The 14,080-nt window shown below is 52.6% G+C and overlaps 4 protein-coding genes across 4 annotated transcripts; 1 reads left to right on the forward strand and 3 right to left on the reverse strand.

Moving 5' to 3' along the window:
* Positions 1 to 213: 213 nt before the first annotated feature.
* On the reverse strand, positions 214 to 2,152 carry LTHEOB_584 (Cytochrome P450 oxidoreductase; the record flags this gene model as incomplete). The annotated part of the gene is made up of 4 exons (XM_035515029.1): positions 214 to 753; positions 836 to 1,017; positions 1,070 to 1,699; positions 1,756 to 2,152. The coding sequence occupies 4 exons, from the start codon at positions 2,150 to 2,152 to the stop codon at positions 214 to 216; spliced, it is 1,749 nt and encodes a 582-aa protein (XP_035369343.1).
* A 260-nt stretch (positions 2,153 to 2,412) lies between these two features.
* Positions 2,413 to 5,870, forward strand: LTHEOB_585 (Benzoate 4-monooxygenase cytochrome p450 protein; the record flags this gene model as incomplete). The annotated part of the gene is made up of 11 exons (XM_035515040.1): positions 2,413 to 2,493; positions 2,559 to 2,651; positions 2,712 to 2,781; positions 2,837 to 3,220; positions 3,292 to 3,472; positions 3,528 to 3,638; positions 3,697 to 3,810; positions 4,240 to 4,372; positions 4,564 to 4,627; positions 4,884 to 5,407; positions 5,457 to 5,870. 11 exons carry the CDS (start codon positions 2,413 to 2,415, stop codon positions 5,868 to 5,870), a joined length of 2,169 nt encoding a protein of 722 aa, XP_035369344.1.
* A 222-nt stretch (positions 5,871 to 6,092) lies between these two features.
* LTHEOB_586 (Hydroxymethylglutaryl-CoA synthase) lies at positions 6,093 to 7,620 on the reverse strand (the record flags this gene model as incomplete). The annotated part of the gene is made up of 5 exons (XM_035515051.1): positions 6,093 to 6,230; positions 6,292 to 6,568; positions 6,623 to 7,352; positions 7,403 to 7,505; positions 7,561 to 7,620. 5 exons carry the CDS (start codon positions 7,618 to 7,620, stop codon positions 6,093 to 6,095), a joined length of 1,308 nt encoding a protein of 435 aa, XP_035369345.1.
* A 1,047-nt stretch (positions 7,621 to 8,667) lies between these two features.
* Positions 8,668 to 10,470, reverse strand: LTHEOB_587 (Het domain protein; the record flags this gene model as incomplete). The annotated part of the gene is made up of 1 exon (XM_035515062.1): positions 8,668 to 10,470. The coding sequence occupies one exon, from the start codon at positions 10,468 to 10,470 to the stop codon at positions 8,668 to 8,670; it is 1,803 nt and encodes a 600-aa protein (XP_035369346.1).
* Positions 10,471 to 14,080: the final 3,610 nt, after the last annotated feature.

Below are 14,080 nucleotides of genomic sequence, written 5' to 3' on the forward strand. Positions count from 1 at the left end.
TGAGGGGCCAGCAGAGATATTAGTTTACCTGCATATGTTTGACCGATATACATTCCCGGCGCGGCTGGACTTGAGATGGAATTTCTCTTTTCTAGCAAACAAACACGGCCCAAAAGCCCTCAAATGACAATCATTTCACCAGCAATGGAAAGCAACACCAACTCAAAGGCCCCCCACCACAGCCGCCTCGTACGAGCACACCTGCGACATTCCTCACCCCATGACCCTCCTCTCCAATCTGATCCTCGCCTTCACCAACGGCGCCAACGTCACCTTCCCCGCGGACGTGGCGAACAGATCCCGCTCCACCTCCTCGGCCACCTGGCCCGGCTGCAGCACGACGCGGTAGTCGCGCAGCAGCGTCGCGAAGAAGGCGACGTACTCGGCCTGGGCAAACTTGCGGCCCAGGCACGCGCGCGCCCCGTCCGAGAAGGTCAGCAGCGTGCCGCGCATGTGGCGCGTGCGGTCGGCCGCGACGACGGAGTAGTCGCGTTTCTTGTTGTTGTGCGAGGAAGCAGAAGAAGAAGAAGTCCACCGGTGCGGGTCCAGCCGGTACGGGTCCGGCCAGTAGCGCGGGTTGTAGTGCACGGCCGGGGCGGAGAGATAGACGCGCGTTTCGGCGGGCAGGAGGTGCGTCGTCCGAGGCATGCTACTACCGTTGGGCGCCGCGCTGGAGGAAATGTTGATGGGCTGTGGGTTGCCTGCCATCTTGGTGATGAGCGTGACGCCGGGGAAGAGGCGGAACGTTTCGTACTTTTTGTGCGGTAGATGATGTAATGTCAGTGGTCTTGGATTCCTGGAATGGCTAGTCCGCAGGTGTTGCTGCTTCTCTTACCATGAAACCGTATGTGTACTCGAGCGCTTCGAAGTCGTCGCTGTACGTGAGCTTGGTCCGCCCGGCCTGCTGGGCCCGGGCATACACGGCGTCGACCTCGTTGATCACCTCGGTCTGGATGTTTTGGTGCAGCGCAAGGACGATGAGACCGTACGCGATCGCATTGGCGGTCGTCTCGTAGCCTAGCTCCCGTGAGCATCGAGTCAGAGAGGATGATGGTTCAAGATATCTCACCAGCAAGCAGGTAGATGAACAAGTTTCCCATGACCTCATCATCTGTGAAGCCCTTCTTCCGTCCTTTTTCGGCGGTCGCGCCAGTGTTCTGTTTGCTGTCGGACCATGAAGCTCGGAGCACCGCAGTCAGGAGATTGCCGCGGGCCGTCGCGCTTTGGTGGTCCGCATTTTCCTCGATGCGAGCTCGTTCGTGCCGAATCATTTCCCGCAGGTACCTGTCAAGCTCTCGGTGAGCAACATGGGCCTTGCGTAGAGGTGTTAAGTTAAGCAACCAGCCAGGAAGCAACAGAATGGCGACCATGTAGTTTGTGGTGTTGTGTATGGCCCTGAAGAAGCTGATCTGGTGCCCAGGTGGAATCGTCTGGCCCTCCCCGTCCTTTGCCGTGACGTCGAGCGTCTTGCCAAATCCGGCCCGAGAGATGACGGCAAGCGTGAGGCGATTTACATCCTCGTATAGGTCCCTTTCTGCTCCCGCCTCCCACACCTCTGCCAGTTTCTGTGTTTGGTACACTGTCTCGTCCCACACCAGTTCGTTGACGCCGCTCCCGTCGCCGAATGGAGGCGCTGTGATGCGGACGTGGAAGCGGTAGTTGGCACCCTCTGCAGTTGCGACATTCGGCCCATATGGTTCTAGAATCTCTTCGCCACGTTAGCTATGGTCTGGCTAAGCGACATGGAGCACGTACTATACTTGTCTGGAGGCTTCGTGAAGTCATACCGGCGGTTCATGACATCCCATCCCATGGCCGCATCAGCAGAGTAACAGATTATTCCTTCTGGCGAGACACAGAGGAAGACATCTCCGTATTCGTCGTGGGCGCGCCTCTTGTCTTCCCAAGCCCAGTCCTTGATCATAAAACGGCACCATCGTGGCCAGCCTTGACCTTCGTGCAGGCGGCGGTTGTAAACATGTCTGAGGATTGGCGTGGCTATGAAGCCCAGGATCTCTGTTTCGAGGATCGGGGTGACCACGTACGGAATCCCAGTGAGTTTTGCGCGACGAATGTAGCGGAAGAGCCTAACAGCCTTGTACAATGAAATGGCAAGGAAGATGAGCGCGGCTGAATTCCAGCTAGACGTCATTTTCCAGACGGATGGCAAGTTGTAAACTCTGAAGGCCTGCAGGGGAATATTTCAGCCGAAGATTCTGAAAGTCATATGAGCATCGTGCGTCGCACAGGGCTGGATCAGGCTCCGCTTATGGTAATTTGCGAGCCGGAGCTGCGCCGTATCCGCAATGGTTACGCAGGGCCCCGCAGCCACCCACGCCCGTGATACATACCCCACACCCTCTTTCGCCTTCGTTCGCATGCCATCTTGCCTTCCCTTTGCTAGCGTTTACCATGGGTCCTCCACTCAAATTCGCCGCAGACTTCGTCGCTCTGGCCGATGTGCTCAGAGCTCTGGCCGTTTTCGCAAGCAGTGTAGGCCTCCCTCGGCGGCCAGAGAACAGCGTTCACGAACTGACTAAATACCTCCTCATTTCCAGATTGTTTTTCTGTGGATCGCAGTCGCAATCCAAAGGCTGTACTTCCACCCTCTTTCCAAGTTTCCTGGGCCGCGGCTGGCAGCTGTGAGCAATGTTCGTCATCCTATTACCACAGAAGCCCAAGAGACGGAGATTAATTAACAAAAGTTACAGCTCCCATATTCCCTGAGCTATCTTGGTGGGCGCCAGCCATATGATATTCTACGACTCCATGAAAAATACGGTTGGTCTTGGATCCGTGCAAAAAAGCGGCATTGGGAGCTAAGAAGCGGCGGTAGGCCCGGTTGTGCGGGTGTCACCGAGTGAGCTCTCCTTCAATACCGCCCAGTCATGGAGAGACATATACGGCCAGCGCAAGGGACATGCCACCTTCATCAAAAGCGCCTTCTATGACGGAGGCAACTTTGCGGATCAGGCCCATTCCATTGTGAGCGAACGCGATCCCACAAAGCACGCCATAATGCGGAGGTACCTCTCGAGTGCTTTCTCAGACCGGTCTCTCAGAGAGCAGGAATATTTGATTGCCAAACATGTCGACGCTTTTATTACGCGCATTGGCATGGTACCTGAGGCCATCAACCTGACCCACTGGTTCAACCTACTTACTTTCGACATCATCGGTGATCTGGCGTTTGGACAGTCCTTTGGAGGAATCGAATCGGGTTTGTTTCCCAGTGCGCTTTATTTTTGTTGATTTCTTAATCGAGGCTAATGGGTCGCTGTGTCATGCCAGGAAAGACGAACAGTTGGATCAAGCTGGTGCTTGAAAGCATGGGTCAGGCCAGCCTTTCAGACACACTTGGCCGTTTCCCGTGGATGGGGTGGCTATATATGAAGGTCTATCCGGGATGGCTTGATAAGCTCATGAGCGGGGCGATAAAGCATCAGACCAACACCATGTCGCTGCTCAGAACGTGAGTCCATTCTCCTTTCTTAAAATATCTACGGGCATATGCTGATTCCTTCCAGCCGGCTTGCACAGAAAACGCAGCGCAAGGATTTCATGGCGTATCTGCTACAGGGAAATGAACAAGAGGAAGTTTCAGAAATCCAGCTGGCCGCACATGCATCAGATTTCGTGTAAGTCAACTAATCAAGACCACCTTTTTGGACACTATTGTTGACACGGAACATTTAGAATTGCTGGAAGCGAGACAACAGCTTCGACTTTGGCGGTGGCCACATACTACCTCTGTAAAGACCCCGATCTCACGACGAAACTCCAGCAAGAAATCCGAGGGTCATTTTCCCGGTATGAAGAGATAGATTCTATTAGCACAGGAAATTTGCGTTACCTTCAAGCAGTTTGCTTGGAGGCATTGAGAATCTTCCCACCTTTGCCGCTTGGATTACCCAGAGTAGTACCGGAAGGTGGAGATACAGTTGACGGATACCCTATTCCAGAACGGGTGAGCATCATGGCATTTGCATCTACTTTCGGGAGATTTTGACTGATTCTAATCAACAGACAATCGTTTCGACAAACCCGCTTGCAGCAAGTCTTTGCAAGACCAACTTCTCTGAGCCCTGGAAATTCGATCCGGACCGATGGCTGTCATCAGACCGGGCCGATATTCTAGATGCCAGCCAGCCATTTTCATATGGCCCACGTGTGTGCCTTGGAAGAGCGTTCGTCTCAATTATCTTCAACATTGATACGTGGCACTAACAATAATGATAGGCTTGGTTGGTTAGAATTGCGCACTGTCCTCGCCAAAATGCATTTCAAGTACGATGTTGAATTGTTGGATCCCTCACTTGATTGGCACAAGAAGGTGGAGATGCATTTGCTGTGGAAGAAGCCAGCTCTGAATGTGAGGATCAAAGAAGCTTCCGGAGGAACAAAAAATAGCTCCAAGCGTTGAAACCAGGCACTTCGATACAGTATTGCGTCGGTATTATCTCTTCAGTATAGTTACAACATGCGCATGACATGGCCAACAAGTGAAAACAAGCGTCAAGAATCTTAGACAGGGCGAGTTTCAGATTACAGCAATCTGTGCAGAGCGCAGCCAGTAGTCTTGATACAGTACGTGGTACAGTACCCCGGGCGACTGCAGCTGAATTGGGTAGGTCCGACTGCATTGACTTAAACATGAAAAATATATAGCTTATCTTTTCCTCGACATTTGTCCACCTTATTGATTACAAGTACGAATTTCACAGACTTGACACGCACAAATTCTCAGTCCTTGAAGGATAATCATGACGTCGTTGACCATCCGAGAAACAGACATTCCACGTCTCGATGACAAGGTTGCCATCATTACCGGCATATTTACCCTGTGCCCCTGCACAATCAAATACCACTAACAGGGCGAACAGGCGGCAGTTCCGGCATTGGGCTGGCCACAGCACGCATTCTGAAGTCCCGAGGTGCTCACGTCCATGTCCTCGACATCGCCCCGATCGATGAATCCTTCGACTGCCACTTTACACCGTCCCCAGCCGACAGCGGCCCGACGCCCAAAGAGGGCAACGGTGTAGCACCCGACGCCGACCCCGGTCCACCTGGAACTATCCAGTTCCGGCACTGCGACGTGGCCGACTGGGGCAGCCTCCGGCAGGCCTTTGCCGACATCGGGCACGTGGACATCTGCGTCGCAAATGCCGGCGTGTCGCAGGAAGCCGACTACTTTGCCGACACGTTCAGCAGTGACGGCTTGCTGGAGGAGCCTCGCTACGGGGTGATTGACGTGAACCTGCGCGCTGTTCTCAACCTCGTCAAGCTCAGCATCAGCGCCTTCCGCGCCCAAGGCCAGCGCGGCGGCTCCATCGTGCTGACCAGCAGTGCCACCGCCTACGCCCCCGAGCAAAGCTTGCCGGTCTACAGCGCTGTCAAGCTGGCAGTACGTCTTCCCTCCCCCTTTGCTGGACGGGCTGGCTGACAAAAACAAGACAATCGGCCTCGTCCGCGCCCTCCGCCCCTCCATTTCCGCCCTCAACGACGCCACCATCAACGCCGTCGCCCCGGCCGCCACCGTCTCCAAGCTCCTCCCGCCCAACCTCGCCGCGCCCATCGTCGCGGCCGGCGCTCCCGTCAGCGACGCGCACCACGTCGGGCTCGCCGTGGCCTACTCGGCCACCGCGACCCAGCCCCGCGCAGTCGAGGCGTACGGGCGCGACAACGCGGCGGAGCTGGAGAAGCCGGGCCGCTGGAACGGGCGCGTCATTCTGACGCTCGGAGATCGGTGGACCGAGGTCGAGGAGGAGGTGGCGAGGCTGCGACCGACGTGGTTGGGGGCCTGGAACGACGAGATGACGAGGTTCCAGCAGAAGCTGACCGACATGCGGGGGGTGGTGGCGGAGTGAGTGAGCGTGGTGGTGGTCGGGAGTTGCCCGATTGGGTAATTTCCGAGAATTAGTCGATGTGGGTGGTGGGGTCAACGCTCACGAATCACAGTGTTCTCATTTTGTTGCAATGGCTGAGACGCAGTTCTTGATTGGCTGTTGGTCGATAATCCATTCTGTTCCTTCTTGCGCTCAACTCGGCCTTGTGCGTTTTCAACACCACGTTCTTTCCAAATCAGGATTCTATGCCTTTATTTCATACGTGCGGCGGAACATGTCGTCAACGTGCACCAAGTGATAGGTCCCCTTGGCTAGGAGGCTGATGTCACCAGTGGCAGTGTAGTTGTTGCGCTGGTACGCCCGCTCCCTGAGTTTGTACGCCTGGAACCATGGAGTCAGCTAGTTCTTCTATCAAATACAGGCACGCAAGGAAACTACATACCTCGTCGTATTCCTCAGGAGACTTTGCCACACGCGTCTCCAGGCGGTGTTTCAGTTCCAGCTTGGTCGCCATCTCGTTGATATCACCCTGAACGCGGAGGCTGAAGAGGGCGCTGGCAAGTCCACTGCCGTAGCTGAAAACAGCAATCCTCCTGCCTTGCAGCTGCTCACTGCCGACATTACTGACGAGACTGACAAGCGATGCATACACACTGGCTGTGTACATGTTTCCGCACTGAGTCGCCGCGAGGAGGCCGGGTTCAACTCTCTCGGCAAACCTGTTCTTGCTTAGAGAAATGAATGTTCTCTCAAGCTCTTTATCTCCCAGTGACCTTTGGTAGTCCATCTTCCGGAGATGCGCTGGCACACTTTCGAATTCGGGGTGATTTGGGTTGGCCAGGAAGTCGTTGTACAGCATACGGGCATACGATTTGGCTACCAGCTTGCAAGTTGGCGCATGGAACACGAGGTAGTCGAAACTGTCGATGAAGAGGCGGCTGTGCATCCCGTTGATTCCTCCTGCCAGCCTAGCACGTCTGGCCTGGTAGTTGTTGTAGCAGGCATCGACGGCTTCCGTGTAGCACTGGATGGAAAACTGTCCGTCAACCAGAGGATACTCCGAGGTCATCTGAGCCTTGTAGAAGTCGTATGTGTGCTTCATGAACAGGCCACGAACCCCGGGCTCAATTGCCAACGGCGCATTGGGACCAACGAGCATGGCGACACAGCCTGCGCCGCCGGTTGGGCGGGCTGCAGCGTTGCCATAGGTTGCGATGTCTCCAGCAATGACAATGGCATCGCGGCCGTCCCACGCACTTGATTCGATCCAATTAACGGCGTTGAAAAGGGCATTGGTGCCTCCGTAGCATGCGTTGTAGGTATCAACCCCGTCGATTTCAAAATTCCCATGTTTCTCAAAAAGCTGCATGAGAACCGTTTTGCAGGACTTAGACTTGTCAAGCATGGACTCGGTGCCGACCTCCAGCCGGCCAATTGACTTGGGATGGATGCTGTATTTTCGGAGCAACGATGAGACAGTTGTAAGAGCCAGGGAGTAAATGTCTGCGCCGAGGCTTAGCATAAATCGGGAATGAAGAGATCAAGACAGTTACCTTCGCGATCGTCACAAAAGCTCATGTTCGTTTGGCCGAGTCCAACGGTAAACTTCCCCGCACCAACATTCATAAACTTCTCAAGTTCTGTCTGGTTAACGAACTAAAAAAAAAATAAGTAGAGTTACGGACTGATGCCATTGGACTGCCGTAAATACCTGCGCAGGAAAGTAAATTTCCAGGGCCTTGATGCCCACATTTTGAGGACGGGAAGACATTTGGATGTTTGTGACCAGACAGAACCATTAGGGATTCTAGCTGTATTTATATTGGTCCTTAGCGTTATCTTAGGAAACTAAGCGATATCAGCTCGGGAAGTTTCCCCATCAGGCATGCATATGTGGATATCGCAAATCGCCACTGGAATCTCCGGTAAAAGGGTTGCGGATACTTCCGGCATGCGGAGGTTCTGTAGTTGGCAAGGGTTTGCCATATTTTTAGACGCTGGATTATTTCTTCGATGATTCCATTCGCCGTCATGGTCGTGATATCATGCATTCTGACGTATATCATTGCTGGATGGCTGAGCTACCTGGTGACCGAAGAGGAGAAGCCGTGCATTCCGGGTCCTCGAAGCAGCGACCAATACGTGATGGCCAACAGAGAAATAGCTTCGGCAAGCACGGCAAAATTACCACGAGGGGCACATGGGCCTGCCCGAGTCAGGAGCTTCCATCAAGCAGCATTTGGGCCAATGAATGACAAGCATTCACCGCAAGGTACCTCCCGAGCACAGCAAGATGAAGAGGGGCATGGTAGAGAGCACACTAGCAATTCCCTGAGCAAGTAATTTCTCGAATGTTGCCAGCGTGGGGGAGATACACGTGAAACAATGCCATACTAATAAAATCCTGATGCGTTCTCTCGGCCGAAGCAGCAGCCACCAAGGACAACGAATTCACGATGAAGAAATCCAAACGGTAAGCGCTGGAGGTGTGAGAGAAAATCATTTGCCATAGTAGCAGAAGAGCTGCTGCATGCGCCTTCATAGTATGGGAGAGTAGTTGTGTTGAAGCTAGAAATCGTCCAGAATGCTTTGGGCCGTAAAAGTCAGCCGGAGATGCAGAGCGCAGTTATTTCCTTTTGTTTTTCTTCCCAGTAGTAGCCTCTCCATCATGCCTTGAGTTTCCAAATTGGTGTTTCAAGCTACATTGTTATAAGAGCGTAAGGTTGCACGCAGAGTATTGCTATCTGGCGTCCCTCTGCAATGCTGCTGTCTCACAAAATCATCCATGTGACTTCTATGAAGAGTATCCTTCCCGCTACTAGCTTAAAGACACCGTCTCGATTTCTCCATATCCGTCCACGGACCCTACCTTCCAGTCAGGTATGCAGCAAGGCCCAACGAAAACAAATTTGCCGGGATGTGAATTCTCGCTACGGAGAAGGACAGGATAGTCACAATCTCCTAGCAGGTAAACAACATCTCCTGGCTGAGCGGCAGCGGGTACCATCGCGCCGTAATAGCGGCCATCAAGATTCACGAAAGCGAAACGTCTCCGGAACGACTTTTGTCGGAAGTCGTTGATGAAGAGGATCACTCCCCCGACCTGTTTGCTGATGCCGACCTTGAGCGCTTCCTCTACTGACACAGGGTCGCGAAAGTTGACCCTGGGCTGTGCGAGGATGAGATAGCTGAGGACGTGGGCTGCGCTGTGCCCCCCCAGCACAAGCACGTCCCAGAACGAAGTCCTCCTAATGCCTAAACCCAGCTTAAATTCCAATGACAGCTCCATGCATGCATGCAGACGGGCCAGTAGGCCGATATCGTCAGCCGCATGGCAGTCGTCAAATCTGCTGGTCATACCATGCTCCTCAAGCACGGTGATTCTCCGGGCTTTAATCGAGAGGACTGAGTAGTCATCGGAGAATGTCGGCTTCTCGCACGGAAACCTGGCCTGCGCCTGCAAGGGGAATGTAGGCCAAGGAGAGGTCCCATCATCCTTTGAGAAGTCGGGCAACCAGGACGGGAACTGGTCTGACTGAGCAGGCTGGCTCGCGCACAAGATATTCAGGATACCACCATGCCCCTCCGGTGACAGTCTTTTTTGGGGATTCGGAGTGACACACCACTCGAACAGCCGAGTAGACACATCACGATGTGACAGATGATAGTCAACATAGATGGCCGGTCGCTGAGAATGGTCTGTAAGAAGACTCTCCGGGTCCACAAGGCCAAGGAGGCTGAAGATTTTATCTCTTGGGTCCTTGCATTTGAAATGCCGAAGTCGAAGGAGCATCTGAAAAAGCCATAACGGCCCCCTCTCATGCTCTGGATAAAGTCGATAAGTGGATAAATGACCAAGCGTGTCCAATGTTTGCGGCCTCATGGCCACCGTTCTGTCGCTGACCACCGTAGGTCCCTCTGTTTGGTTCATCATTTCTATTCGCTTCTGGACAAATGCTGCCATGGAGGATGTGACGCTTGTCCATGAGGCCGACTTTTGGCCACAGAGTAAAGTGATTTCTTTGGCTTTGAAGATCTCCTGCACAACCCAAGCTCTACTCCAGTAATCCCGCTCCAGCAGTGCCTCCAAAGCTCGACGTAGTCTGGCATTCTTTTCTTCGAACAGCCTTTCGCCAAAATCCTCCTGGCTTTCGTGTTTTTCAAACTCTTCCATGATCTTGTCACTGCCATGCGTCCCAGGGCCGAGCCACACCAGCACACGGTCGGCGCTTCCGTAGATCACCGGCATCAACGCAACTTGCTGTCTCTTTTCCTCGACATCATTCTGGTTGATGCACAGCGCGTCGATCCACAGGGTTCGCGGCCCGTCCTCTTGTCGTAAGTGCCGTAATGCGATGCCGAGATTGCGAGTGACGCTGATATCCGCTACGTTCCCGCCCTCGGCTTTGAGCTGGATGATGATCGGGTCTGCGTCGCTGCCCCACGTGTACGAGAGGCAATTGTACTCGAGAGATTCGTCACATTGAACTCGCTTGAGCTTGCAGACGATTGGGCTGTGCAGTGGTCCGGGAAGCAACTCGACCAGACGAATTTGGGAGGCGGATTCTAATCGGAGGTCGGTGAATGCTTGGTGATACTGGGCACTTTCGGTGGAGGTCATATTTGCATGACTGAATGCCTTGCTAGCTGAGGGTGATTTTAAATGCGTCAGTTGTGCAAAGAATGGAAGTGAGATCTGATTGAAGACGATTATTATAAGCTGACGGCGGGAATGGATTAAATACTGGAGGGCAGCAGCGGTGAATGTTGGCGCTATTCTAATGAGGAAATAATTAGCGGAATGCTGTCAGCATGACTAGTGAAGCCTTTAGCGTGCTTTGTAAGCTGTCTCCCAGCATTGTCAGCGTGTTTGCCATTGAGCCCATGCCGCCGCGTATTACATGCTTTCATCACCGAATGTAAAAGTTATGTGCAAACGAATGCTATATTGCTACCAAAAATCTCGAAAAGTGGTCTGTCAATCATAGTTGAAAAAGATCAATCGAAATGAACAAAATGCGACTGCGTGGGGAAATGCGTCCTGAACCTTGACAACTTGTCCTGTATGTCGTTATCCTCACTCCGACCCTTTCTTGGGCATATCTCTCCCACCGGACTCTTGTTGGTGACCTCTAGACCTCTCACTCTCCGGAGCGTCGAATGCCTCCTCAAATGCAACCGGCGGTGCTTTCAACCGTGGGTGCGTCCTCTCACTTATGTCCAACACGCCCAGCCTTTCCGCTCTCTCCGTTACTGGTACGTCTCTGTCGCAGTTGAGCCAGGTTCCCACGCCCAGCTCTTCATGTGCTAATCGCTGTAGCTGTAATGTTTCATTTACAGTCCATTCGAGGCGCTCATAGATATCCAAGTTGCGTCGGCGTTGTATGCATGCGACGAGGGGCTCGAGGGTGTACGAGAGGATAATTATAATACCCCCAATGATAATGATAGTAGCCAGGCCAAAGACCGAGAAGTTGGTGTAAGCAGTGCTGAGGATTTTCTGCGAGGAAAGAGGACGAGGGTACACGTCAGTTCAGAATGACTGCTTCACTTGTGCATTCTCTTCTTTAGTTATTGATGGAGAATGGGCTGGCTCACCTGATTTCTGCACATCCGCTTTTGTATGTTAGATTCGGGCCTGGAAATGAAGTTGTTCATTCTTGGATCGGAGGGACCGCTAGCCAGTTCGACGCAGCTTTGTTGTATTGATGCTAGACTGATGTTAATCCATTTCTCGACGTCGACCTGCCATTGATTTCTCGCTAGCGGTCCTACAATCCCTCCCCAAAGGTGGGAAGGTGACTCCAGTACCTCAGGTCCTAAAGCTTGGACTCAAGACGCAACAGTCTGAGTCACCACCAAGTAAAAAATCCAGTAAAAATAATCGTATGTTTCGGTTCCATGCCACCATTTCCGAGCAAGACGGTATATATCATGCATTGATGACAGCTCGCTACACTGCTTCGCCGCTGGTGAATCAGATTTGCAAAACTGGTACTGTTGCACGAGTCCCATGGGAGAGGCTGGCTCAGCGCTCCAGTACACAGGCATTGACTCGTTCGGGTTGAGGAGAAAGAGTGAGATATCGGTGGCATAGTTGTTCGCAGCATACCAGAGGTCATCTGATTGTTCGGAAAATAGTAGGGTATCCAAAGATAGGAAAGCAATGGTGATATCTGCATCAGTGCGTTCGAGCTCTTTGATGGGTGTGAAAGTCGATAGCTGCAGGTTTGTAGACCCGTTTTCGTAGAACGCGATACGAGCCCTACCAGGCTACGTATAAGTATATCTTTAGAAACGCATGTACTTGTTAATTACTCACTCTAGCTCCATCCGTGGTCGCGCACTCATAGAGTCTTCCTCAATGAACCGATCCTTCTGGATATCAATGTGCTCATACGTATAGATAATTGGAACCAATGCTGGGACCAAAGTAATATCGGACGTACGGGGTGCTACTGTTGGTACCAGAACTTGCGACCTTTCTCTTGAAGCCGTTAGTCTTTAATGGTGCGGATTGTATAACCGTTCGAAACTGGAATCGCGGGCCTGATGGTGCGTTTAACCCAAGATCATAATGACTGTCTAAGAAGCCGGTGTCCAGAAGGAGATTTGCATCTTGGCTCTTACAAATATCACCTGGAAACGGGCATGTAGCGTTCCGAAAGACCTTCAAGCTGAGATTGCTCCGGATGAAGATATTGCAGCTTTGGGTATTCGGAAGGGGAGGGTAGCATTGTTGTGCGTAGTTGGCGTTCGAAGTCGCTAATCTCGAGACGTATGGCTCGTATACGGTCAAATAGTCCTTCGCCTCAGTGGTGTAGGGATCGAAGTTCGGCATGCCGCAATTGTGGCCCGAAAGGAGTACTGCGTTCCCAGCAATGGTTGATATCCGGGATGAGAACGTGCTCGCCACAGCGAAGGCTGCAAGGGTCAGGCAGCTGAAAGCCAGCAACGGGAGGATGCGACGGTAGTACTGGACACTAGGCTGGGATTGATCTCTGGACCGGGCTTTGCGCCAGGCATCAAAGACCAGGAACAAGCTGGTAATTCCAGTAGTCGTATTTGCCGCGTTACGAAGGATGGCTTGCCGTTGATGATATAATGCATCGCGTGGAGCTTCCGTAGAGTAGAAGTAGTGCAGCGCAAAACAAGAGATTCGCCATAAGCTTGTGCCAACGATAGCCACGAAAAGAGAGAGGAATGCAATCAAAAGGCCTCCATGGGTACTTGTAGTTGTAAGTGTTGCGCCGAACACTTTGCCGTGCGACCAATCAACCCAGACGCCCGTGTAAATGTTGTAACTGGATGTTTCTGGAGAGGCTGCCATGCTGGATGTTGGAGAAATCGGTATGGCGTGTAAAGGCTAGCAGCGCACAATTAAATACTATTTATGCGTTACAAAGAGTTCTTCAGCCGCTCCATAGCATTATCCATAATGATGGCTGCCTGGAATATGTGTTACGAAGAAACCATCATGATTGGACGCCTGTATTCACATCAGTGCCACCCGTTCCGAAGCTATCGAGCCAAGAGAAGGCACTGAAATGCCGCTGAGGTCACATATGAGAACTAGTCTACTGCATATCCAATTACGTGGTACTGTCATATTACACGAGGGCCTGTCAATCAACGTTATATTACAACAGCCGTGTCCTGACACCTATCAAATGCTGCTTAGCCTCCATAGGTGGCGGATCGAGGTTTCGCGGGGTACGCCACACGACGGCAGCTGAGCAGACTAGTACCACGGACGTGCGGAAACACGCGGTCTTACCCGCCGGTGCTGGTGGAGTCAAGGACAATCGTCCTCGTTACTGACTTGGTTATTGCTTTAGGCTAATGTTGATAGAGGCGCAGCTGTGGAGGAACTACATATCTAGGTCTGCACTGGATCAAATACGGCGTCTCTCATGGGTTCCGCATGCTTGGCTGTCGTACTTTGTCTCACTTTTCCACCTCGCACAATTGCCTCCCCATAGCCTCATCGCGCGCACTTTGCGAAATAGGACATGATTGTTCAAAATACACGTCCGTGTTCCGCCTCTAGCTAGTTAACATTTAGATCAAAGCAGTCAGACCAAAATAGCTGGACCAGTTGTTCTGGATCGAAGGTGTTGAATCATGTTGTTCCATGGTGGGTCCTGCACGTGACGTGGGCGCTTACACAGTAGCATTAGTGGAGCGAACGCGACCGACCCGCCCTTCCGAATATGCGCGCACCCCAGTCG

Source organism: Lasiodiplodia theobromae (assembly GCF_012971845.1).
Source record: "Lasiodiplodia theobromae strain AM2As chromosome Unknown scaffold_2, whole genome shotgun sequence".
Classification (NCBI taxonomy): domain Eukaryota; kingdom Fungi; phylum Ascomycota; class Dothideomycetes; order Botryosphaeriales; family Botryosphaeriaceae; genus Lasiodiplodia; species Lasiodiplodia theobromae.